Source organism: Nerophis lumbriciformis, linkage group LG11, assembly GCF_033978685.3.
Source record: "Nerophis lumbriciformis linkage group LG11, RoL_Nlum_v2.1, whole genome shotgun sequence".
In the NCBI taxonomy this organism is placed as follows: Eukaryota; Metazoa; Chordata; class Actinopteri; order Syngnathiformes; family Syngnathidae; genus Nerophis; species Nerophis lumbriciformis.
This window is the reverse complement of record NC_084558.2, coordinates 40668324-40696182: the sequence shown is the minus strand read 5'-3', so window position 1 is coordinate 40696182 and position 27859 is coordinate 40668324. Positions and strand designations below refer to the sequence as shown.

Genomic DNA, 27859 nt, shown 5'->3' with positions numbered 1-27859 from the left:
ATCATACTTGCCAACCCTCCCGGATTTTCTGGGAGACTCCCGAAATTCAGCGCCTCTCCCGAAAACCTCCCGGGACAAATTTTCTCCCGAAAATCTCCCGAAATTCAGGCGGAGCTGGAGGCCACGCCCCTTCCAGCTCCATGCGGACCTGAGTGACGTGTTGCATGCACATGTGACCCACCCATAATGTGTCACATTTTTGTGTTGATTTATTTATTTTATTTTGTGGTTTGAATTCGTTTTTGGAGCTGTCATTACACATTTATCAGTATTCACATTGGTCAGTAGGGGGCAGTAGGGCGTTTCTTCCCAATTGAATGCTATCACCTGCAGACCGGAAGTGTCTTGTCATTCTGATGAGCGCGACCAGTCTGTGAACAATTGAAACGTCCTGTGTGCCTTTTCCTCCTGTATAACAGGTTAGTTTTGGTGAATCAACTCACTGAATAATATCCATGTGATCTATTTAAGTTTAAGTACACATTCTGATGGTGGAGCCTAACTCTAAAGTGTTTGTGAGTTGTAGTTTGTATTTGTGAATGAATCCAGTGCACAGCTGCAGTAATCAATACAAAAAGGCGACGTGAGTGCGCAATGTTTATATAGGAACTTCTGATCCTAATTCAGACTCCCAAATTAGAGCTCCCGTTTTCTTATTGATTTTATAATGTATATTTGTATAATGTGTGTGTTCTGAAATAGTGACAGAGAATAGAACAAGGATGGACAATTCAACCCTTAACTCAACAATGAGTAGAGGAGTGTTATGTGTGTGTATATGTGTAAATAAATGAACACTGAAATTCAAGTATTTCTTTTATTTATTTATTTATATATATATATATATATATATATATATATAATAAAATATATATGTGTATATATATATATATATATATATATATATATATATATATATATATATATATATATATATATATATATATAGCTAGAATTAACTGAAAGTCAAGTATTTCTTATATATATATATATATATATATCTTAACCACGCCCCCAACCACGCCCCCGCCCCACCCCCGACCACGCCCCCCGCCCCCCACCCCCCACCTCCCGAAATCGGAGGTCTCAAGGTTGGCAAGTATGCATATAATGCGTACGTGAGCGATAGAGGTCATTCCAGCAACGTGCTGATAACATAGCGGATAACCGATAACTATCACTTTCCACCGCTATTTCGTTTAAACATGCGTTGGTATTTTATGAATTAAATTCTCACCTTGTTAAATAAACCATAAATAACAGTAAATCATTTCCCACATTTTAATTGGATGCTTGCGGTTGTAAAACCACAGGTATTACGTAACTATTTACAGCCAGGTGAGCGATGTTGTGCCAGGGGTAGACTTTTTCCAATAGTGCTGTGTTGATGACAATGTTTATTTAAAGGTAAAACTAAATTATTATTTAGAATATACACGGTCTGCAGTATTGTTATACTGTAGTAAATGGCCCTTAGCAATGTATTTTCCTACAAAATACGACAATTGTAATATTCTGTAACGATAATGCGTCATGTCACATTTGGCAACAACTTGAGTTTACTTCCGTTTGGGCTGTAAGTACTTCCTGTTCCTCTATCTTGTAAAAGTGTGTTTGACTTTGGCGTAAATGACTTAGTAACGATATTATTAAAAAACGAGAAACGATAGCTCCGATATTTCTTAACCGAATAACAAATGTAGAGCCTAACCGTAAATAATAACAATTTCAACTGTCATATAAATTGCGAGCTTGTTGCAATGTTAGTCGCCATATGTTTTTTTGACTAATGAGATCTCGCGATGTTTGCCGTTGGCTAAATAAAAAAAAATGTTTACCGTTGACTGTGTATATTAGTTTTATTTCTCAAATAATTCAGCATCTTATATTCTGACACATGTATGTGATGGTCTATGAATTGATGTGCTGTATTCCCAGTTAAATGTTGGTCATATAATGCGTAGGTGAGCGATAGCGGTCATTCCAGCAACATGCTAATAAAATAGCGCACGGATAACCGATAACTATCACTTTCCACCGCTATTTCGTTCAAACACGCGTTGGTATTTTATGAATTAAATTATCACCTTGTTAAACAAACCATAAATAACAGTAAATCATTTCCCACATTTTAATTGGATGCTTGCGGTTGTAAAACCACAGGTCTTACGTAACTCTATACAGCCAGGTGAGCGATGTTGTGCCAGGGGTAGACTTTTTTCCAACAGTGCTGTGTTGATGACGATGTTTATTTAAAGGTAAAATTGCATTATTATTTATAATATACGCGGTCTGTAATACTGGTATATTGTAGTAAATGACCCTTAGCAATGTATTTTCCTAAAAAATACGACCATTTTAAATATTCTGGAACGATAATGTGTCATGTCACATTTGGCAACAGCTTGAGTTTACTTCCGTTTTGGCCGTAAACACTTCCTGTACCTTGTAAAAGCGTGTTTGACTTTAGCGTGAGTGACGTGAACTGACTTTGTGACGAAAATATTAAAAAAACGAGAAAATGCTGCTAATATCCAACCGCGCTAAGTTGTGTTCGCTGGCGTTCACTGCCGCTCGGATGTACAGCAGCGGGCCGGCTGTTGCCAACAACAACCCGACAGTTTTCTTCGACATTTCGGCGGACAACGAGACACTCGGCAGGGTAACCTTTGAGGTAACAATGTCAGCGAGAATGTATTTTCATTTTCTAATGTGTGTCTCGGCTCTCTTGTCTCAATTAAATTCATTAATATTTTTGTTCACCTTTTTTTTTGTTTTATTTGTCTAGCTTAACGCGGAAGTGGTGCCTAAAACTGCAGGTAAGCGACGCTTGCATATCTTAAATATTGTTCGGAAAAACTAGTGAAGATTTTTTTTTGTGTCCACATTTTGACAAAAATATATAATATTTTATTTATTATGTTCGTATTTTTGCCGTTATGAAATAAAGTTATGGGTGGGGGGGGAAGCATTAGAGAGCGACCTTGTTTTTTTCAGGGCCGATACCGGTTATCGGTGGTGAAATAGGCCGATAACCGATATTTAGAGACGATATCCATTTACAGTAAAAGTGACATATATTGGCGTCAAAACTTGAAATTATACTTCCAGTCCAACACTAAACTTTGTGTATTTTTTATGAATTAAGTAATGTTTGACAACCTTTTTCCAAAACACAATATAGAATGTGTGAGATATAACAGGATAATGCATATGTTTATAATTTTGTTTTCAAAACGGTAACAAAAAAGTGGAACCCCAAAAATTTACTGTGGGACCCCATTTAAAAAATTCCTAGCCCCAACACTGATGTAGAATTGGTGCGTGCAAAACAGCAGCAGGCAACTGTGGCCTGCGAGCCCATTCTAATACTAATCAAATTCCATCCCGGGAGCCATAGTTGATTAATTCCTTGACTTTGACACCCCTGACTTAAAGCAAATCTGCTGAAATCATCAATATGGAAAAAGTCTATACAAATACATGAAGCATGATTATTTAAAAAAACTAAGTAAATACAAACAAACAGTGCAGGGAGTTTTCGCGGCACAGTAACAGTTGTTATAAAGGTTAAAGGGGAACATTATCACAATTTCAGAAGGGTTAAAACCATTAAAAATCAGTTCCCAGTGACTTATTTTATTTTTCGAAGTTTTTTTCAAAATTTTACCCATCACGCAATATCCCTAAAAAAAAGCTTCAAAGTGCCTGATTTTAACCATCGCTATACACACCCGTCTATTTTCCTGTGACGTCACATAGTGAAGCCAACACAAACAAATATGGCGGAAAGAACAGCAAGCTATAGCGACATTAGCTCGGATTCAGACTCGGATTTCAGCGGCTTAAGCGATTCAACAGATTACGCATGTATTGGAACGGATGGTTGTAGTGTGGAGGCAGGTAGCGAAAACGAAATTGAAGAAGAAACTGAAGCTATTGAGCCATATCGGTTTGAACCGTATGCAAGCGAAACCGACAAACGACACGACAGCCAGCGACACGGGAGAAAGCGAGGACAAATTCGGCGATCGCCTTCTAACCAACGATTGGTATGTGTTTGTTTGGCATTAAAGGAAACTAACAACTATGAACTAGGTTTACAACATATGAAATACATTTGGCAACAACATGCACTTTGAGAGTGCAGACAGCCCAATTTTCATCAATTAATATATTCTGTAGACATACCCTCATCCGCTCTCTTTTCCTGAAAGCTGATCTGTCCTGTTTTGGAGTTGATGTCAGCAGGCCAGGGAAGCTAGGGTCGATATTCTTCTCTTGATCATCTTAGGGACGGTGTGAACCAAGACATCCAGGGGGTTTAGCTCGCTCGTCTGCGGGAACAAACTGCCGCCATTGCTTGCCGTGCTACCGAGGTCCTTTGTCCCTGAATTGCTCACACACTCCGGCAGATTCAATGGGGTTCTGGCGGCAGATTTCTTTGACTTTATCGTTGGAAATGCATCTGCTTTGAGTGTCGCAGGATATCCACACATTCTTGCCATCTCTGTCGTAGAATAGCTTTCGTCGGTAAAGTGTGCGGAACAAACGTCCAATTTCTTGCCACTTTCGCATCTTTGGGCTACTGGTGCAACTTGAATCCGTCCCTGTTCGTGTTGTTACACCCTCCGACAACACACCGACGAGGCATGATGTCTCCAAGGTACGGAAAACAGTCGAAAAAACGGAAAATAACAGAGCTGATTTGACTTGGTGTTTGTAATGTGTTTGAGAAAATGGCGGATTGCTTCCCGATGTGACGTCACGTTGTGACGTCATCGCTCCGAGAGCAAATAATAGAAAGGCGTTTAATTCGCCAAAATTCACCCATTTAGAGTTCGGAAATCGGTTAAAAAAATATATGGTCTTTTTTCTGCAACATCAAGGTATATATTGACGCTTACATAGGTCTGGTGATAATGTTCACCTTTAATTAAAAAGTAGAATAAATAAATGGTTCCCTGAAGTTTTGTATCCCTGAAGTAATTTTAATGTCAAGTGTAATTGAGGAAATAATCCCAAATTCCAGACTTTTTCCATGTTGACGATTTCAGCAGCTTTGTTTTGAGTCAGGGGTGTCAAAGTCAAGGCCCGCGGGCCAGATCTGGCCCACCAATAGGGATGATGTTCGAAAACCGGTTCTCCCGATTGTTCGATAACAAAAGAACCGATTCCATGGATTCGAATCGCTTTTTGAGAAACGGTTCCCGTTATCGAAGCCACGATATAGTAAAGAAAAATATTTGGTTCTTTATTCCAGTGGTTCTCAAATGGGGGTACGCGTACCCCTGGGGGTACTTGAAGGTATGCCAAGGGATATGTGAGATTTAAAAAAAAATATTCTAAAAATAGCAACAATTCAAAAATCCCTTATAAATATATTTATTGAATAATACTTCAACAAAATATGAATGTAAGTTCATAAACTGAACATCAAATCAAGTAGGCTATTCCATTCATTACCATAAACCCAGAGTTTCCCCCATGACATGATGGTTTGACCCTCACTAAAATGTCTGTCAAAAAGAACTGTGAAAAGAAATGCAATATTCAGTGTTGACAGCTAGATTTTTTTAGTGGACATGTTCCATAAATATTGATGTTAAAGATTTCTTTTTTTGTGAAGAAATGTTTAGAATTAAGTTCATGAATCCAGATGGATTTCTATTACAATCCCCAAAGAGGGCACTTTAAGTTGATGATTACTTCTATGTGTAGAAATCTTTATTTATAATTGAATCACTTGTTTATTTTTCAACAAGTTTTTAGTTATTTGTATATCTTTTTTTCCAAATAGTTCAAGAAAGACCACTACAAATGAGCAATATTTTGCACTGTTATACAATTTAATAAATCAGAAACTGATGACATAGTGCTGTATTTTACTTCTTTATCTCTTTTTTTCAACCCAAAATGCTTTGCTCTGATTAGGGGGTACTTGTATTAAAAAAATGTTCACAGGGGGTACATCACTGAAAAAAGGTTGAGAACCACTGCTTTATTCGAATCCCTGGGAACGAATCCCGTGTCATAGGAAATGTCCTGTGGCACGTCACAGGAAATGACGTAGCTCAGTCATTCGGCGGCAATTACAGAAGCAGCGACAACAATGGACCGGAAAAAAAACGCTCCAAGGCATGGCTTCACTTTACTAAGAAAGGTGTGTCCATAGTTAACTTTTGGCCTGTACTCATCGAGAGAATGCCAAGAGTGTGCAAAGCAGTAAGCAAAGGGTGGCTATTTTGAAGAAACTAGAATATAAAAAATGTTTTCAGTTATTTCACCTTTTTTTGTAAAGTACATAACTCCACATGTGTTCATTCATAGTGTTGATGCCTTCAGTGACAATCTACAATGGAAATAGTCATGAAAATAAAGAAAACTCATTGAATGAGGAGAAGGTGTGTCCAAACTTTTGGCCTGTATTATATGTCAAAATGGCAACTATCAGCGCCGATAATCGGTCGATCCCTAGTTAGCATTGAAGGCCACATTAATTAAAATAACAATAAATGTTTGAATGTTACAAGAGTAATTTTTTATATTCAAAATGATAAAATTACGAGTTTTCTGGCTTTTTTCTTCTTTGTACATTACATAAACAGTAATTTAAAAATGACCATATAGTCTTTATTTTGGTATTTAACAATGTTATTTTAAATTAATCTGTAAGTGTAAATGTATTCTGGCAATATAATTTTTTACATCTTTTTTTTCATATAATGGTTGATAATATCTGTAATTTTTTATTTAATACTTAGTCACCTGTCTAGGGTGTACCCCACCTTCCGCCCGAATGCAGCTGAGATAGGCTCCAGCACCCCCCGCGACCCCAAAAGGGACAAGCGGTAGAAAATGGATGGATGGATAGTTTTTGATTTTTGATTTGTGATCGTACTATATTATGACTAGTTTAAAAAAGGTGATTTAAGATCGTTAAATACGATCAAAAGGTGTTAAAACAACATTAGGAATGAAGTCACGTCCACTCTGACTAAATGTTTGTACAGTAATCTCAATTGACTCCTTCAAAATATGTGTAATGGTGACTATTTCTTGTAAAAAAAAAGGGAGTATTCCCTGCAGTCATGCATCAGATTCTTACATCAGAGTTGTTGGTTTTTTTTGCTTCCCGGCAGAAAACTTCCGGGCCCTGTGCACGGGGGAGCATGGATTTGGATTCAAGGGATCCATTTTCCACCGGGTCATCCCTCAGTTTATGTGCCAGGTGAGTTGCGACGCTTCTTCTCTACGATAGTCCGCTTTATGTTTTGTGTTTGCTGTTTTTGCAGGGTGGAGATTTCACAAACCACAACGGGACCGGCGGGAAGTCCATTTACGGATGGAAGTTTCCGGATGAGAACTTCAAACTGAAGCACACTGGACCTGGTAAGCAGAAGACTAGAAGAATAGTCCTGCATGTCAAACATGGCTTGTCGTGCTTCTTTTCACCAGCAAGTGGCAGCATTGAGTCGAGCATGTTTTGCTTCCCTGTAGGAATCCTCTCAATGGCCAATGCCGGACCTAACACTAATGGATCCCAGTTCTTCATCTGCACCGCTAAAACTGAATGGTACGTGCTGATAAACACACCATTGTTGCCCAAATTTCATAGTAAAATACTTTTTAGTTTTCTAAACAAACATTTTTTAGTAGAGATGTCCGATAATATCTGCCTGCCGATATTATCGGCCGATAAATGCTTTAAAATGTAATATCGGAAATTATCGGTATCGGTTTCAAGAAGTAAAATTAATGACTTTTTAAAACGCCGCTGTACGGACCGGTACATATCCGGTAAAACACGGACATAGGGCATACTTGCCAACCCTCCCGATTTTCCCGGGAGACTCCCGAATTTCAGCGCCCCTCACGAAAATCTCTCGGGGCAACCATTCTCCCGATATCCACCCGGACAACAACATTGTGAGCGTGCCTTAAAGGCACTGCCTTTAGCGTCCTCTACAACCTGTCGTCAAGTCCGCTTTTCCTCCATACAAACAGCGTGCCGGCCCAGACACATAATGTATGCGGCGAAGTGATGTATGCAAACTGAATGCAAAGCATACTTGATCAACAGCCATACAGGTCACACTGAGGGTGGCCGTATAAACAACTTTAACACTGTTACAATTATGCGCCACACTGTGAACCCACACCAAACAAGAATGACAAACACATTTCGGGAGAACATCCGCACCGTAACACGACATAAACACAACAGAACAAATACCCAGAAACCCTTGCAGCACAAACTCTTCCGGGAAAAATAAAAAATTATGCACTTTGTGAAAGTCATAGTTGTAATGGGTATTAGGATTATCTCACAAGGAGAACATGTCCCAAATTCCAAGTTGTTTTGAGACATGTTAAAAAAAATAATGCACTTTGTGAGTTCATTAATAAATATTGCAGTGCCATGTTGGCACTTTTTTCCATAACTGGAGCTGAAGTTGTTCTCTTATTTTGGAAAACCTTGTTTTTGATTGATTGATTGAAACTTGTATTAGTATATTGCACAGTACAGTACATATTCCGTACAATTGACCACTAAATGGTAACACCCGAATACATTTTTCAACTTGTTTAAGTCGGGGTCCACGTTAATCAATTCATGGTAAAGTTACATTGTTTAATGCATCCAGCGGGGCATCACAACAAAATTAGGCATAATAATGTGTTAATTCCACGACTGTATATATCGGTATCGGTTGATATCGGAATCGTTAATTAAGATTTGGACAACATCGGATATCGGCAAAAAAGCCATTATCGGACATCTCTATTTTTTAGAACACATTGACAAACAAGGTTTGCCTTTCCCAACTGAAGTATTTACTACTTATTACCACACGATGGCACTGTTGCTTCTATATCAGAACGAAGCAGAAATGAATCTTTCCCACTAACAGCATTTATATTGAACCTAAACAGGGTTTCAAGCGTTTTTGAGGGGAAAAAAAGATTTTCAGTTTTTAATATTAAGTCAGAGAATGTTTGCAGTTAAAGTTGCACTATTCCTACAATTCTCATCCAATACAAAATGTTCCAGCTAGAGATGTCCGATAATATCGGACTGCCGATATTATCGGCCGATAAATGCTTTAAAATGTAATATTGTAAATTATCGGTATCGGTTTCAAAAAGTAAAATTTCTGACTTTTTAAAATGCCGCTGTGTACACGGACGTAGGGAGAAGTACAGAGCGCCAATAAACCTTAATGGCACTGCCTTTGCGTGCCAGTCACATAATATCTACGGCTTTTCACACACACAAGGGAATGCAAGGCATACTTGATCAACAGCCATACAGGTCACACTGAGGGTGGCCGTATAAACAACTTTAACACTGTTCCAAATATGCCGAGCTCTCGACAGCACCGACACTCAACAACAACACATCATTTGCAGACTATAATTACTGGTTTGCAAAAAATATTTTTAACCCAAATAGGTGAAACTGGATAACCTCCCACGGCACACCAGACTGTATATCAGGGCACACTGTGCCATGGCACAGCGGTTGAAAAACACTGCCTTATTACAACATTGGTTCTGTCGTGGTGGAAGAGAGCTTGTTGTAAGATTTTTTTATATTAACGCCACAAGGTGGCAGTAGCAACATTTGAACTACCATGGGTGCTAAATTGACCTCTGCATGTGCTCAAAGATGTTGACCTTTATACCTCTTTTAATGCTGACTCAGTAGTTTGCTTCTTATTACTATTACAACTTTGGTTCTGTTGTGCAATCTTGTTAATAAAAGGTCACAGAGAGCTACTTCTTCTTTTCTACTGTCTCATTCACTCCAAATATTGAAGTAAAAATACAATGTATAAATATAAGTTCCTATTTACATATAATGTGATTTAAAAATGTATTTCCTTTGGTTAATTCATGTAAGTATATGTTAACTTTATTTTTGTTACAGAACCCATTGTACAAAAGACTGTCTCTGTAGCGCTTGTTTTTATTTTGTGTCATTGGGTTGCTTGAGTGTGGTTCACTTTTACGACACTGGAGGGTGCATTGAACGCATCATTATATCAGCAAGCTCTGAACGTTACGGTGAACTTCGATGTCAATCGTTTAATTGGCAGTTTTAAGCACACAACAAGTGATATTAAAGTGTCTATAAAGTAACCCACTTTGTATTGACGCACACTGCCAATTAAACAATTGCCTTCGAAGTTCACGTAACTTTCAGAGCTTGCTGATGTAATGATGCGTTCAATGCCCCCTCCAGTGTCGTATGACACAAAAAGAAAACAAGCGTTACAGAGACAGTCTTTTGTACACCCATGTAAATTGGAGGGGAACATATTTTTTGTTCCGCTTTGGTCACATGGTTGGGGGGACAATTAATATGTGACGGAATAAGGGAAGCAGCAAGCATTTGATGGAAGAGGTTAATGGAGTCTCAGCTTGAAAATAAACTTTATTCCCTCGGAGTTTGTGAGGCCAATGAGGTATGATTATTTCTGATAATGGATGTGAACTCAATGTGTTTTTCTTTTATTTCATGTCAGACTAATTGTAAGTTCTATTTTTCTTATTTATTAGTTCTGACGGCATTATTTTGGCATCGTTGTTAACAAGATGAAGGCGTGGCTGAAATAAATGTCTGTGAGGAAAAACGAACAACTTGAGCCTTGATTAAGACCTCTGAGGGAGTAAATAGGATTGTAAAAAATGATCAGAATATTTATGGAATTTTGATTTTTTCCTTACCTCGGGTACGTTGTAAATGCTGGGGGAAAAAAATCATAATTACACTCCTTGTGTAATAATAAGCTCCCGCCCTCACTCAGGCTGGACGGCAGACATGTCGTCTTCGGCAGCGTGAAAGAGGGATTGGACGTGGTGAAAAAAGTGGAGTCCTTCGGCTCTCGCTCGGGCCGCACCTCGAAGAAGATCACCATCGCCGACTGCGGCGAACTCAAGTAGAAAACTCCTGTGGTTTTCTTTCCTGCCGTTTGGTGTCCTGCTGGGCTGCATTAAGTAAGGAAACAACTAAATGCTGCATTAAGTAAGGAAACAACTAAATGCTGCATTAAGTAAGGAAACAACTAAATGCTGCATTAAGTAAGGAAACAACTAAATGCTGCATTAAGTTAGGAAACAACTAAATGCTGCATTAAGTAAGGAAACAACTAAATGCTGCATTAAGTCAGGAAATAACTAAATGTGCTGCATTAAGTCAGGAAACGACAAAATGCACTTGACATGAAATGTGAAATATGAGCCACTGTCTTCATTGGGAAAAAAGCATTTATTTGTAAACAATAAAGTCGTATTTTTCAGAACGGCAAACATTTCCTTGCAATCACATTATTTACACTAAGTGAACGTGTAAGTAAGATGTCAATTCTACTCAGCACAGTCCAGCATAAGTTTTTTGACTGAATGTCTGCAAAATAAATGTACATTTGACTTTAAAACAGAATCCCCCCGACCCCTACTAAAAACATAAGAATATACTCTTGACCAGGGGTGTCCAAACTTTTTCCACTGAGGGCCGCACACTGGGAAATTTTGATATTTTTCATGTTTAAAACCAATGCAGTATTTATTGTAGACATTAAGGCTTCCCTACATTTAAGTGCCTGATAAAGGCCAAAAGGGAGTCATTAAAGTTGTTTTTTTTTACTTTCAACTCTTAAATATCAATAGATGAACTTCAGATCTATACGTTGCAGTACCATTTTTTATTTCTTTGTTTTATGACAACTTGTTCAAAGAAAACCCTGTTTTTTTAAATGGTACTAACACAAAATATTCAATATTTCACCTAAAACATTTTTTTAAGTGGAATATTTGATACAAAGTAATTGGAGCCTTAAAATAGGAAAAAAACGTTTTTTATTTTATTTAAAATTTTTTACTCAATGCCTAAATATCTATCATATTCAGACCTAGCCGATGACAGAAATTTACATTTTAGTTTTTGCCCTTTTTGTCAAAACCTTCTTAATGGGAAAAACACAAAATATGCAATATTTTCCACCAAAAAATGTTCAAAGTGGAATATTTGATGTGAAGTAATTAAAGCCTTAAATGGGTAAATAGTCTCACATATATATATATATATATATATATATATATTCAATATACATATTCAATATATATATATATTATTTTTGAATGTATTTATTTTTTTACTTTTTTTTACTCAATGTCTAAATATCTATCAACTTCAGATCTAGCCGTTGACATAAAGTTACATTTGATTTTTTGCCCTTTTTGTCAAAACCCTCTTTTAATAGGAAAAACACAAAATATGCAATATTTTCTACCAAAAAATGTTCAAAGTGGACTATTTGATGTGAAGTAATTGGACCCTTAATAGGTAAATAGTCATATATATATATATACCGGTGTGTGTATATATATATATATATATATATATATATATATATATATATATACATGTATTTTTTTTACTCAATGTTTAAATATCTATCAACTTCAGATCTAGCCGTTGACAGAAAGTTACATTTTATTTCTTGCCCTATTTGTCAAAACCCTCTTTTAATAGGAAAAAAAACACAAAATATGCAATATTTTCTACCAAAAAATGTTCAAAGTGGACTATTTGATGTGAAGTAATTGGACCCTTAATAGGTAAATAGTCATATATATATATATATATATATATATATATATATATATATATATACATATATACATATATATATATTTTTTACTCAATGTTTAATTATCTATCAACTTCAGATCTAGCCGTTGACAGAAAGTTACATTTTATTTCTTGCCCTATTTGTCAAAACCCTCTTTTAAAAGGAAAAAAACACAAAATATGCAATATTTTCTACCAAAAAATGTTCAAAGTGGAATATTTGATGTGAAGTAATTGGAGCCTTAAATAGGTAAATCGTTCATAACAACATTGCTTTACGTTAATTAGTTTTGAGCAATGAAAGTTAAAACTAAAAAATTGGATTAAAGGTCTTGGGAATCACAAAAGCCCCCTTCTAAAAGTGTTAAAAATATATCATATATAAATATATATTATTTTTTACTTTTGACGCTTAAATCTCTTTCAGATCTATCTGTCAATTATAAGTTTTCATTCTTTTTTAGCAATGACAGTTTAAAAGTGCCCACATGGCGGCTTTGTGTTATTGGTGTCAATATTGCACCTATTTGCTCTTTTATTCCACTTTTTAATGTTTTTTTGTAAACATTTTAAAATGGTTAAAAAAAAATAGCCTGACTTTGGACACCCCTGCTCTTAATGCACCATCCGCTTCCAAGGCACTCATTAATACTGCTCATCTTTGTTGCATATTTCACATAGATTAACATTTTGTCATTTCCATTCATTCCTGGTATATACAAACATAAAATGAATATGTTACACATGTTTATTCACAGTGGCTATCAATACTTTTGCATATATTGCTTGGTTTCTTATTTGAATTAAAACGCTATTCATGGCTTTGTAAGGCTCCAGCGTCCACCGCAAGAAGCTGCCTCCTTAAAGGGCCGGCGCCCCCCCCCCCCCCCCCCCCCCCCCACCACGACCACAGAGTTACACTATTATTCGTCCTGGCGGCAGTAGTGGCCCAGGATTTTGCATTTCTCACACAAGTGCTGCGGATGTTCCTTGCGCTGGTCGGACACGTCCAGCCCATCCGGCTTCTCCAGAGGACGCTGCAAGAAATTGCAGTGTTTGTGGCACCCTCTGCTGGCCGGTACTGTAACAACGGCTTACCTGCTTGTGAGGGTACACGTTGATGTGGCACTTGATGCACTCTTGCCCCATGTTGGCCCAAGAGTTTCCGCTCATCCACTTTCTCTTGCATTTCGGGCATTTGTACTCGCCGAAACATCTCTTCTTGCCCTGATAGGGCGTCAGGCCTTGGCCTTTGGGTCGAGCCTACAGAAAAATAGATTGTTGTTTATTCCGTTTGGAAAGAACAGGCTGTGCCGGCGTGCGATGTTTCTTGTAAGTCACTCTTGTTGGGGGGAAAAACAAACAAATCTTTTTACTAAATGAAAATGTCATCACTTTCCTAACCACTGAAAGAGCCCCCCCCCCTACTCGGAACCCCCAGCTAAGCAAGGAGGAAATAAAACCCAGATGAGCTCCTCACTTGTGATTACATTCTAAATCCATCACCATAAAAGTCAACATTTGTTTTGTTCTGATATTTCGACAGAAACATGCCTTGATGTCTCCTTCTGGAGGTCAATTTGTAGGCCCCGGAATGCTGGCCTGTCTCCTGGTATCTCTTCCGCGCTCATGACGAAAACAGCACCAACATTTTTTTTTTACAACCAACCTTGGTAAAGTTCTTGAGTCTGTTTCTCTGTTGTGTGTGGAAACATGCCAAGAGGTGGGGATCATTTTTTTAGGTCGCCCATTGAGATAATGGTACTGATGTGCTGGCCGATCTCCTGGTATCTTTTCCACGCTCTTGACAAAAACTGCCAAACGAATTCACACCCAACCTTGTTTTGATTCTTGTTGGATTCAGTTTTTCAGAAGCATGCACAAAAGTGGCTACCTCGAGATCAATTTGTGCGGCCTGGTATGCCGCCCTGTCTCATGGTTTCTCTTCCATAAAACCTACCAGGATAATTCACTCCCAACGTTGTTGTGATTCTTGATGGAGTCAGTTTTACAGAGAAACATTCCATGGGATGGCCATATGGTATAGTATGTCAGCCGGTCTCCTGGTATCGCTTCCGCTCTCTTGGAAGAAACTACCAGAGAAAATCACCCCTAACGTTGTTTTTGATTCTTGTTGGATTCAAGTTTTTCAGAAGCATGCACAAAAGTGGCTACCTCGAGATCAATTTGTGCGGCCCTGTATGCTGCCCTGTCTCATGGTTTCTCTTCCATAAAACCTACCAGTATAATTCACTCCCAAGGTTGTTGTGATTCTTGATAGAGCCAGTTTTACGGAGAAACATTCCAAGGGATGGCCATGTGGCATAGTATGTCAGCCTGTCTTCTGGTATCGCTTCCGCTCTCTTGGAAGAAACTATTAAAGGAAATCACCCCTAACGTTGTTTTTCATTCTTGTTGGATTCAGTTTTTCAGAAGCATGCACAAAAGTGGCTACCTCGAGATCAATTTGTATGGCCCGGTATGCCGCCCTGTCTCATGGTTTCTCTTCCATAAAACCTACCAGGATAATTCAGTCCCAACGTTGTTGTGATTGTTGATAGTCAATTTTACGGAGAAACATTCCAAGCGATGGCCATATGGAGGTAAATTTGTTGGACCTTGGTATGTCAGCTTGTCTCCTGGTATCGCTTCCGCTCTCTTGGAAGAAACTACCAGAGGAAATCACCCCTAACCTTGTTTTTGATTCATGTTGGATTCAGTTTTTCAGAAGCATGCACATATGGCTACCTCGAGATCAATGTGTGCGGCCCAGTATGCTGCCCTGTCTCATGGTTTCTCTTCCATAAAACCTACCAGGATAATTCACTCCCAACGTTGTTGTGATTCTTGATAGAGTCAGTTTTACGGAGAAACATTCCAAGGGATGGCCATATGGAGGTAAATTTGTAGGACTTTAGTATGTCAGCCTGTCTCCTGGTATCTCTTCCGCTCTCTTGGAAGAAACTACCAGAGGAAATCACCCCTAACCTTGTTTTTGATTCTTGTTGGATTCAGTTTTTCAGAAGCATGCACGTATGGCTACCTCGAGATCAATGTGTGCGGCCCAGTATGCTGCCCTGTCTCATGGTTTCTCTTCCATAAAACCTACCAGGATAATTCACTCCCAACGTTGTTGTGATTGCTGATAGTCAATTTTACGGAGAAACATTCCAAGCGATGGCCATATGGAGGTAAATTTGTTGGACCTTGGTATGTCAGCTTGTCTCCTGGTATCGCTTCCGCTCTCTTGGAAGAAACTACCAGAGGAAATCACCCCTAACCTTGTTTTTGATTCTTGTTGGATTCAGTTTTTCAGAAGCATGCACATAGTGGCTACATCGAGATCAATTTGTGCGGCCCAGTATGCTGCCCTGTCTCATGGTTTCTCTTCCATAAAACCTACCAGAATAATTAACTCCCAAAGTTGTTGTGATTCTTGATGGAGTCAGTTTTACGGAGAAACATTCCAAGAGATGGCCATATGGAGGTAAATTGGTAGGACCTTGGTATGGCAGCCTGTCTCCTGGTATCGTTTCCACTCTCTTGGAAGAAACTACCAGAAGAAATCACCCCCTAACCTTGTTTTTGATTGTTGTTTGAGTCAATTTTCAATTATTTCACAAGCATACACGAGGGGCTACTAAAAATCGATTTGTAAGGCTGCCCTGTCTCCCTTTATCTCTCCCACGCTGTTGACAAAAACAGCACTTGAAGAATTTAAATTCAACAACATTTGAGTCTGTTTCTCGCAGTTTTATGTAGAAACATGCCAAGAGATGGCCTCCGGGAGGTCAGTTTCCAGGTCGCACAACAAGATAGTGGTCCTCCTACAGCTTCCTACACTTCCTGGTGTGCTACCCTATTTCTTCCAAGCTCTTGACAAAAACTACCAGAAGAATTGTTGTGATTCTTGTTGGAGTCAGTTTTACGGAGAAACATTCCAAGAGATGGCCATATGGAGGTACATTTGTAGGACCTTGGTATGTCAGCCTGTCTCCTGGTATCGCTTCCGCTCTCTTGGAAGAAACTACCAGAATAAATCCCCCCTAACGTTGTTTTTGATTCTTGTTGGAGTCAATTTTCAATTATTTCACAAGCATACACTAGTAGAGATCAATTTGTAAGGCTGCCCTGTCTCTTGCGCTGTTAAAAAAAAAAGTGTTAAGAATTCACATTCATCAATTTTCAATTTTTTTTGTCTGTTTCTCGCAATTTTATGTAGAAACATGCCAAGCAGTGGCATCCGGGAGGTCAGTTTCAAGGTCGCCTAACAAAATAGTGGTCCTCCTGCAGTTTCCTACACTTTCTGGTGTGCTGGCTTACCTCCTGGTATCTCTTCCACGCTCTTGCCAAAAACTACCAGAAGAATTCACACCCAACCTTGTTTTGATTCTGCTGGATTCAGTTTTTCACAGTTTTGGAAAAGGCATGCACATAAGTGGCCACCTCGAGAACAATTTGTGCGGCCCCGGAATGCTGCCCTATCTCATGGTTTCTCCTCCACAAAAACTACCAGAATAATTCACTCCCAATCTTGTTTTGATTCTTGATGGAGTCAGTTTTACGGAGAAACATTCCATGAGCTGGCGACTTGACTTGTCCAGGGTGTACACCCCCTTACCCAAATGCAGCTGGTATAGGCTCCAGCACCCCCTGCCACCCTGAGTGGGACAAGCGGTAAAAATGGACGTATGGATGGCATTCCAAAAGGTGGCCATATGGAGGAAAATGTATAGGACCTTAGCATGTCTGCCTGTCTCCTGGTATCGCTTTCGCTCTCTGGGCGGAAACAACCAGAATAAATCACCCCTAACCTTGTTTTGGATTCTTGTTGGAGTACATTTTTAGTTTTTTCACAAGCATACACAAGGGGCTACTAGAGATCAATTTGTAAGGCTGCCCTGTCTCCCTTTATCTCTCCCATGCTGTTGACAAAAACGGCACTTGAAGAATTCAAATTCAACAAAATTTGAGTCTGTTTCTCGCAGTTTTATGTAGAAACATGCCAAAAGGTGGCCTCCGGGAGGTCAGTTTCCAGGTCGCCCAACAAGATAGGGGTCCTCCTACAGCTTCCTACACTTCCTGGTGTGCTAGCCTATCTCCTGGTATCTCTTCAAAGCCCTTGACATAAACTACCAGAAGAATTCACTCCCAACCTTGTTTTGATTCTTGTTGGAGTCAGTTTTATGGAGAAACATTCCATGAGATGGCCATATGGAGGTAAATTTGTAGGATCTTGGTATGTCAGCCTGTCTCCTGGTATTTCACCCCCAACCTTGTTTTGATTCTTGTTGGAGTCAGTTTTATGGAGAAACATTCCATGAGATGGCCATATGGAGGTACATTTGTAGGATCTTGGTATGTCAGCCTGTCTCCTGGTATTTCACCCCCAACCTTGTTTTGATTCTTGTTGGGAGTCAGTTTTTCACAGTTTGGGCAGAAACATACACAAAAGGCAAAGGCAAGTTTATTTATAGAGCACATTTCATACACAAGACAATTCAAAGTGCTTTACAACAATTACAAGAAGGCAAAAATAGAATAATACAAATAATCATAATTCAAATTAAAATCTAAGAGTGCAGATAAAATACTTTCATATGCAGAACTGAATAAAAGTGTTTTTCCGCCTGGATTTGAACATTGCCAACATTGAGGCCTGTCTCACATCTTCTGGAAGTTTATTCCAGATTTTAGGAGCATAAAACAAATGCAGCCTCACCCCCTTTTTCCTAGTATCTCTTCCACACTCTTGCCTACGTCTCAACAAGGGACAAATCCCATCCAACCTTGTTTTGTTCTTAAATATTTTTTCAACTGTTTGGTAACTTCGTAAGACCCTTGAGAAGATAGTGGTCCTCCTACATCCCCCCTCAACCATTTCAACTTCTAGTGTGCTGCGCTGTCTCCTGGTATCACTTCCATTAATTTGTTTCCCCTTGGCTAACGTTTTATTGTCCATCCATCCATCTTCTTCCACTTAAACTGGTGCGCCAGCAGCCCGAGCAGAGAAGCCCAGACTTCCCTCTCCCCAGCCACTTCGTCCAGCTGCTCCCGGGGGTTCCCGAGGCGTTCCCAGGCCAGCCAGGATACAGTCTCCTCAATGTGTCCTGGGTCTTCACGTAGCCTCCAACCGGGCAGCGTCCGGGTGGCATCCTGAACAGATGCCCGAACCACCTAATCTGGCTCCTCTCGATGTGGAAAAGCATCGGCTTTACTCTGAGTTCCTCCCGAATGACAGAGCTTCTCACCCTATCTCTAAGGGTGAGCCCCGCCAGCCGACGGAGGAAACTCATTTCTGCCGCTTGTACCCGTGATCTTGTCTTTTCGGTCATGGCCCTAGGTGAGGATGGGACCGTAGATCGACCGGTAAATTCGACTCAGCTCCTTCTTCACCACGACAGATCGATACAGGGTCCACATCACTGCAGACACCGCACCGATCCGCTTGTGAGTCTTACGATCCACTCTTCCCTCACTCCTGAACAAGACTCAGAGGTACTTGAACACCTCCATTTGGGGCAACATCTCCTCCCGAACCTGGAGATGACACTCTGACCTTTTACGCGCGAGAACCATGGACTCGGACTTGGAGGCGCTGATTCTCATCCCAGTCTCTTCCCACTCGGCCACGAACAGATCCAGTGAGTTTTATTGTATCAGTCAAAAACCTTTGGGACAACATGACGCATCTTTGACGCCTGTGTTTGTGTCCTTTATCCACCGCAAAACATTCTGGGAGGTCACGCTCTCCCAGCAGACATCTCTATGTAACGCCCTGCTGCAAGATAAGCTCGGCAACAAGAACCTTCTGCCTCCCTCCTCCGCCATCATCTGGAAACCATCAGGATAAAAACAATAGCCGACACCAGCCCCCCTCCCTCCTTCCTTCACTCCCTTACTCACTTTCTCCCCCGCTTACACTCGGCCGTGACACATTGAGCCCCCGGGCAACACAGGAAGCGAGCGTGTCGGGATCCGTGCGGTCATCTCTTCCACGACAACAAACTGACAGACCACAATCCTCTGTTATCTTTCCTCTCCTGACACATCTCCGCACATCTGTCGGGCTGTCAGGTCCCAAACTAACGCGTCAACGAGAGAAGCATTTTCCAACATGGCTTCCCAGATAGCCAACATTGCATCACACTTGTCCTTAAACCGCGCCAAATGATTATCCACTATTTGCCAACAAGTAAATAGGGCTGCAGCTGCATGTATGAAGCATGCTTTTACCAAGATTGATGGACACCAGGCAGCACGTCAAAAGCAAGTCATGAGGGATTGGCTTTAACAGTTTGTTACATTTATATATGAGCCGACTGATTCTGCTCCACATTCCGTGGTTTCCTCCGCAGATCATCCGGCCGAAACCAGCAGCAATACGGGGCCATAGATAAGGCATTTTATCAGCAGGGCAGGCTTAAGAACCTATGCAACAGACCTGAAACAGGCTTCACCTGGACAGAAGTCCAAAGACAACATTGTTGTAATCATTGGGGTTTACTTTAAACTGAAGTGTTACATGAAGAAACAGTCTATAGACAGATTGGTGGATTTCTCTGAATACTATTCATGTGGTCCCTTGTCCGTCCGTTGTTTGTTTTGCTTACAGACTGTGAATTCCAGGGATTTTTTTCTGCATGACGGCACTGCGCAGGGCTAAGTCCTCAAGAGAAGTAACCGGCCATTCGCACATCTTGAACCCAGAACCTTATGCAAAGAAGTAGTCGCTTCCAACTCTTTCTGCTATTTTCCGACTCTTTTCCAAACTAATGTATATGAAACACTACCGTTGCTTTATATAATCACCTCCAAATCTACCAGTGTACTATCCTGTCTCCTGGTATCTCTTCCACTCTTCTTACAAATGCTCTACCAGAGAAATTCCTATCCAACCATGTTTTGAATCAGTTTCTGACAATTTGGGCAGAAACGTACACATTATTAACCTAAAGGAGGTCAGTTTGTATGGCCCTGGTTTGCTGGTCTGTCTCCTGTTATCTCTTCCACTGTCTTGACCAGGGTGGTCCTGATTCAGTATTAAAATCAGATATTGGTCTGATATCAGCAAAAAATATCGGATTATATCTGCTTGCATCTATAATCCCTGATATCAGGGCTCCAAAACAAGTTATTTTTTGTATTTAGTGAAGTTATTTACAAAAAGTAATAAACATTGTATGCTATAGGCTACTAGTAGGTAGCTGCTACACAACAGCTCAGTACTACTGTAATTGTCCTAATTAAACAATATGTGTTGCAGTCTAAAACTGCACATTTGTAAATGTAAACAAGTATCAAATAATTGTAGTTGCATATTACTTACACATACAAAGTCTCCAAGGCAGAAGTGTATTTGAAAGTATCCAGTAGCAAACGTGTCCGCATCATACAAGTCACTGCTTAACTTAATTGTTGTGCCACTGGGTGTCGCCAAAAGAAAAATACATCTCCACTTCAACTTAATAAAGACGGCAAAAGTCCATTCCAGACGGTTAATAATAAATTGGTTAGTGTTTTTCATACCTACTATTGTCCTCTGTTTGACTAATTTCACTTAATCAAGCCTTTTTTTTAACATTCCACACTACAAAATAATAAAGGTGTCAAGTCAAACTTTATTTATAGAGCACATTAAAACAACCTCAGTTGACCAAAGTACTGCACAGGGCACAAAAGACAATAAAAGCAATAAAACGGTGAATAATACAATAAACAGTAATAAAATAACAGCAATTTTTGTTAAAAAGTGTGTAATGATATCGTATCGGATCAACATCGATATTGGCCAATAATTTAGGCTCCGATATTGATATCGTATCGGAAGTGAAAAAGTGGTATCGGTTAAGGATGTCCCGATCCGATATTTGGATCGGATCGGCCGCCGATATTTGCCAAAAAATGCGTATCGGCAAGGCATGAGCAAATGCCGATCCAGATCCAGTTAAAAAAAACAACTCTGCTTCGTGTTTTCCAACGCACCTATTTAAATAATACATTCCACTTTTCTACTGCTCCCTAATTTCCGTTCCGCATTTTCCAGCACACCTTCAACACATCCACAGGTCTGTGGATTCTCACGCAGTTGCTTTTAGCTGCTGGCATTACACGACAGGCTCTTCTCACTCTTTTCTGTCTCCCTCTCACAGACAGCAAGCGCACCTTCTTACACACGTCACATACTGTCACGTCATACGTCACATACTTATACGCCCTCCCCGAGCAGAGAGGTAGCAGCATGGCTAACGTTAGCTGTGATGCTAGCGCAGCCGTGTGACCAACGTTCTCTCTAAGGTGCGCGCTTGTTCAATTACGCACTGTTTAAACGTCCTCTGCGCATAGCAATTATATGCCACGCACAAAATCAAATAAAAAAATAAGCGCATAACAATTTTCGACACACGGACACGACAGAGAAAACAGTTTTCGTCATCATTGTTCAAATATTGTGACGTCTGTCGAGACGCTTATCTCTATTCGGTGCCACACGCCCACACCATCAAAATGCCGAGGCAAAAATTTCCAGATCAACACCGTATGAAAAAATGTGTGATTTTTTTAGTTGTGATTTCCTTCTCTGCATTAAAGTTTAAAAGTAGCATATATTAATGCAGTATGAAGAAGAATGTTTTAATGTTGACATGCAAGCCTTGAAAGAAAATTTTGAAAATCAAGACTACATTTCCTGCAAATGGGTGCATTTCTACCCTATATTTTAACTTTAGATTTATTCTCATATCAAACTCTTTTGGCTGTCTTTTTGACACTTACATCCGGCGCCCCCCTCCACACCCTGGATTATAAATAATGTAAATAATTCAACGTGGTTATCTTGTGTGATGACTGTATTATGATGATAGTATATATCTGATAGTATATATCTGTATCATGAATCAATTTAAGTGGACCCCGACTTAATAAACATGTTGAAAAACTTATTCGGGTGTTACCATTTAGTGGTCAATTGTACGAAATATGTACTTCACTGTGCAACCTACTAATAAAAGTCTCAATCAATCAATCAAAACACATAGAATCATCATACTGCTGTGATTATATGCATCAAGTGTTCATTCAAGGCTGAGGCAAAATATCGAGATATATATCGTGTATCGCAATATGGCCTTAAAATATCGCAATATTAAAAAAAGGCCATACCGCCCTAGTTTCAATTATGCCATTTCTGTTTGTCATGTATAATTTTGTCTATTTTGTGTTTATCCTTGAATAAACAGGTGAGTTTCTTGTTACCAACCATTGTGTATTATTCACACTCCCCTAATTCAGCTGGCTAGTTGTTATCAAGAGTACTAAAACTCTTTTCAACATGATTCTGACAACTAAGTACCGTAGGCTAAATAACTTTAAACTTTAATACATGCTCCGATAGGTCAGTATCGGTATCGGTCAGTATCGGTATCGGATCGGAAGTGCAAAAACAATATCGGTATCTGATCGGAAGTGCAAAAACCTGGATCGGGACATCCCTAGTATCGGTACATCCCTAGTATCGGTACACCCATAGTCTTGACTCGAGATGTAAACAGAGTATCGGTATTTTTGGTACCGGTTCCTAATTAAGTAAATGCAGGAAAACCGTTAAGATTCTGGACTAATGATACGGTTATCGGAGTTTTTTTTTTTATCCAGCTGACCGTTGTAATTACGACAAGCTGTCACATTCAAAAGACACGGGTAGGATCTGATAATTAGCTTGGAATAATAACAAATAAGGAAGCAACACCAGACAAAAGTTTGTAACAACAAAACTTCCTCCTCATAAATCCCTCAAAGTCACGCACAGTAACAAGAGTTAATGTCAGTTTGAAGTAAACGCGCTTTACTCACGACCGCCGTTACCGCAATTAATTGCCCTTGTCGTGATCCAGTAATCCACAGACCAATATTAATCCACTCAAAAGTGAAAAATTAAATAATCACCAGGGTTTTATATTTATACAACATACACGACACGCATAGGTCGGTAGCTGTCAACAGTCAATATGGCCTTTGGTCCGTCACTTAAATACATCCGGGTACAACATAAACACAAATAACAATGCATCATTTTACAAAAGGCACACCCACCTAACATGCGAATTGATTGTGTTGACTTATATGATATATTTGATATGAAAGTCATTTTATTTATTAGTTTTTATTAACTTTTGAAATACCAAAAAAAAATTATTTAATGAGATGGATCTATGTGTTTTTTACAAGATTACTTCCCTGCTGTGAGATGTTACATGATGTTGGTGGTGTACAACCTCTTGTGCTAATAAAAATGCTAATAATAAATGCATTTTTTCACATCTGTAGTTACACAAATTACAATATAGTACCGATAAGAGTTCCGATGAATACTGGTATCGATAAGGATTATAGATATTGGTATTGATAAAATCCTAATGATATACTTTACATCCCTTCTTTTGACAAATAACAACAACAAAAAAATCCCACCCAACCTGGTTTTGATGATGGAGTCAATTTCTCAGTTTTTACAATCCCTAGCCCAGAATGTTTATGTTGTGCCCAATTCTACCTCTAATGCTGGACCACATGCCAACTATAAAATGTGGTCAGCCATGTTTTCTGTTTACTTTCTACCGTAAACATTTTGGTATATTTTGAGCCTACTGCTCAGGCCCTGTTGGAATTTCTTTGCTCGTTATTATTCTCCCACGTTGATCGCGTTTTTTAGGTGCCTTAACATGCGTGAAAACTCACCAATTCTCACGGGAAAAACTCGCATATTTTAGGTGTCTTCAACCCGAACTTTTAAAAAATTGGCTGTCTAGCGCCACCTTTAAAGTTGGTAAATTGTGCCATTCAGTTTTTGGCCAAAAACCGAGGTCATACTTGAACGAACTACTCTTAGGGACTTTGATCCAATGAGTTACGAATAAAATGACAGATACACGACAGATGGGCGATGATAAATTGGGAAGGACTTTTGCCTACGCCTTCGGGTGTTGGCGTGGTGCCAAACTTTGATCTAATGGTTTACCACAAAGCTTTAAACGTTAATAACTCCGCTCCACGAATTCAGATCTTGATCAGAACTGGTACAAATGATGATGACACGCTGAAGTGTCGGATGGGTTAGTACCTATTGGTACCCATTCGTTGTGAGAGAAACCTGGCGGCGAAAACTGTTCCTCACCATCAGTTTTAGATGATTGGATTTAGCCTTTCAAGGTCGGGAACTTTTCATGACTAGACATTGCCCCTCTGTGGTGGAAAATTATAACAGTCGTAACTTCTTTCCGCATCGGCCTGAAATTTTTGGTGGTGGGTTGAGGCATTGGGAAGGAGCTGACTGTATGCGCCGACTCACGTGATCTCTGAGTTGCACGGGGGTGCTGGAGTCCTCTCAACCAAGCTCCCAGCTTTTAATTGTGTGACTGCTCCAAAGCATTCACACATGGTTTTCTACACCAAAATTCATCTATTTATTATTATTCCTCTACTTCTACTTCTCCAGATTCTGGCGCGCTCTACCATCCACATTTTTCACCCGATTCAAACCATTCCAACTTCAAACTGTTCAGCCTATTTGAGAATTGCGGGTTTTTCCTTGACAAATCATTATTCTTAATCAGGACAAAAAAACAAAGTTGTTTTTTTAACTGTAAAAATTCCCGGTTTTCCCGAAATTCCAGGAATTCCGTAATACTATTTCTCAACTAAAAATGTTACTACTTCAAGATTTCTCCACCTATTTAAAAAATTCCAACATCAACCATTTCAACTCATTCAGAACATTCAAGTTTTTTACCATTTTCAAACAATTTCACGCTTTTCCCGAAATTCCCAAATTGTTTGGAAATTCCCATTGAAATCAATGGGACATTCTTCAAAGTTCCACAATTCCCAGATTTTTCATCTGATTCAAACCGTTCCAACTTCAAAATATTCAGCCTGTTTGGGAATTTTGTGCTCTACTTAAACAATTTTAAAAAAATTCCCGGATTTCCCATATTTCCTTTTTTTCTTTTTCTTTTCAGCATTGGAGCATTCACACGCAATTCCTTCAGGAATTGCTTCATCTCGTTATTATTCTTCCTCTACTTCCTCTTCTTCTCCAGATTTTGGCACGCTCTACCTTTCACAATTTTCACCCGATTCAAACCGTTCGAACTTCAAACTGTTCAGCCTGGAATCGCGGGCTTTCCCGAGACAAATTCCCCAAATTTCCCCAGATTTCCTAGAATTCCAGGTTTTCCGGGACATTTTTCAAACTTACAACATTTCCAAATTTTTAAACAATTCAAACCATTCCACCTTCAAAACATTCCACTCATTTTTTCCAAGTTCCCAAAAATTCCTGAAATTCCCGTTTTTTCAAACCCTTTTTTCACCCTTTTTTCTGTCGACTATTCCTTCCACATTTTTCAACCCACTTCAACCGTTCCACCGTCCAATCATTCCTCTTAACCAGGACAAAAAACAAAGTTGTTTTTTAACTGTAAAAATTCCAGGTTTTCCCGAAATTCCAGGAATTCCGTAATACTATTTCTCAACTAAAAAATTTTACTACTTCAACATTTCTCGACCTATTTGAAAAATTCCAACATCAACAATTTCAACTCATTCAGAACATTTAAGTTTTTTATAATTTTCAAAAAAATTCCCGCTTTCCCCGAAATTCCCAAATCGTTTGGAAATTCCCATTGAAATCAATGGGGACATTCTTCAAAGTTCTACATTTCCCACATTTTTCATCTGATTCAAACCGTTCAAACTTAAAAATATTCAGCCTGTTTGGGAATTGTGTGCTCTACTTCAAAACAATAAAAAAAGAGAAATTCACAAAATGTTCCCAGATTTCGCAGAATTCAAGGTTTTCCGAAACATTTTTCAAACTTCCACAATTTACACATTTTTCAAACCATTCTACCTTCAACACATTCCACTCATCCTGGACATTCAAACTATAATTTTTCGAAGTTCCCAAAAATTCCGGAAATTCCCGATTTTTTTCAAACCCTTTTTTCACCCTTTTTTCTGTCGACTACTCCTTCCTCATTTTTCAACCCACTTCGACCGTTCCACCGTCAAATCATTCCTCTTAATCTTAAAAATTCCCGGATTTCCCGAAATTCCAGGAATACCGTAACACTATTCCTCAACTAAAAAATGTTACTACTTCAACATTTCTTGACCTATTTGAAAAATTCCAACATCAACCATTTACAAACCATTCACAACTTTCAAAATATTTAGCATTTTCAAAAAAATTCCCAAATTTCCATGAAATTCCTATCGAAAAGAATGGGACATTTTTCAAAGTTCCCACAACTCCCACATTTTTTATCCGATTCAAACCGTTCCAACTTCAAAATATTCAGCCTGTGCAGGAATTGTGTGCTCCCTTTCAACAATTAGTCATTTTGAAATTCAACTTCAGTATTGGAGCATTCACATGCAATCCCTTCAGGGATTGCTCATCTAGCTTCTATTATTTTTCTCGAATAAAACCAAATATTTTTTGGAAGCTGGCCCTTTAAACGAGTAGCGTGAACAATACAACAACCCCTCTAAAGACACCAATCTCGCTTCTTCCTCGCAAGGTTTTTTCCCACCATGCACTCATTAAGTGTTTGCACACTGTAACTCCGCGTACCCTCACAATGTCTCGGATTCAGCTGTGCTAGTTTTAACTCCAAAATGTTGAAGTATGTGTTTTTCTCATCAGTGAGACATCAGCTCCATGTCAGTGCCACACATTCCATCCAAACAGATCAATAAGTTTTAGATGAACCGCAAAATGGCGAGAAGCCTTTGTTGTGACGACGGCTTCGTAATCCGTTCCCTGACATATTAGCAAATCATGACATCATCCTTTCAGAGCAGAGTGTCCCAGAGCTCGGCGATATAAACCGTTTCCAGATTTTGCACACTTAAAAGGGGTCAGGAGGCAGTAAAGTAGAAACATGAATATCTCCAAGTAATATTGTGTTGCTTAAACCCCACGGTAAAATACACGCAATGAAATATCAAATGCATGTTTGCTATCAGCGTCAAGTTACCGCCTAAACGGGTATGATCATCATTGTGCCTCATCGGCCTCTTGTCAAAAGAAACCCTCTCGTTACGCTTACAGGAAGGCTGCTCAAGACCCAGAACGACCACTTCCTGTGGCATTCTTTGATTTCCCCGACCGGACAAGACAAGACTGAGCCGCTGCGAATGTTTTGAATCAATGGC

At 39.3% G+C, this 27859-nt stretch overlaps 2 protein-coding genes across 4 annotated transcripts in view; one reads left to right on the top strand and one right to left on the bottom strand.

Annotated features, from left to right (window-relative positions):
* Positions 1-2422: 2422 nt before the first annotated feature.
* ppifb (peptidylprolyl isomerase Fb) overlaps positions 2423-27859 on the top strand; it is a 28465-nt gene continuing 3028 nt past the window's right edge. The window contains exons 1-6 of one of the 2 annotated variants that reach the window (XR_009815866.2): positions 2423-2674; positions 2789-2819; positions 7143-7231; positions 7296-7392; positions 7501-7576; positions 10815-11004. Coding sequence is in view for 1 of the 2 variants with exons in the window: in XM_061966591.2 (XP_061822575.1) it covers positions 2522-2674; positions 2789-2819; positions 7143-7231; positions 7296-7392; positions 7501-7576; positions 10815-10950 (582 nt within the window). In the remaining variant the exon portion in view is untranslated. Of the gene's footprint in view, positions 2675-2788; positions 2820-7142; positions 7232-7295; positions 7393-7500; positions 7577-10814; positions 11317-27859 lie in introns of those variants that run through there. The other variant, XM_061966591.2, reaches the window with a different exon arrangement.
* The window catches only part of LOC133610386 (zinc finger CCHC domain-containing protein 24-like), a 33999-nt gene continuing 19684 nt past the window's right edge, over positions 13545-27859 (bottom strand). For both annotated transcript variants that reach the window (XM_061966589.2, XM_061966590.2), the window contains 2 exons: positions 13739-13903; positions 13545-13677 (listed from right to left, as the gene is read on the bottom strand). In XM_061966589.2, the coding sequence (XP_061822573.2) occupies positions 13564-13677; positions 13739-13903 (279 nt within the window). In that variant the 3' untranslated portion in view covers positions 13545-13563. The remainder of the gene's footprint in view (positions 13678-13738; positions 13904-27859) is intronic.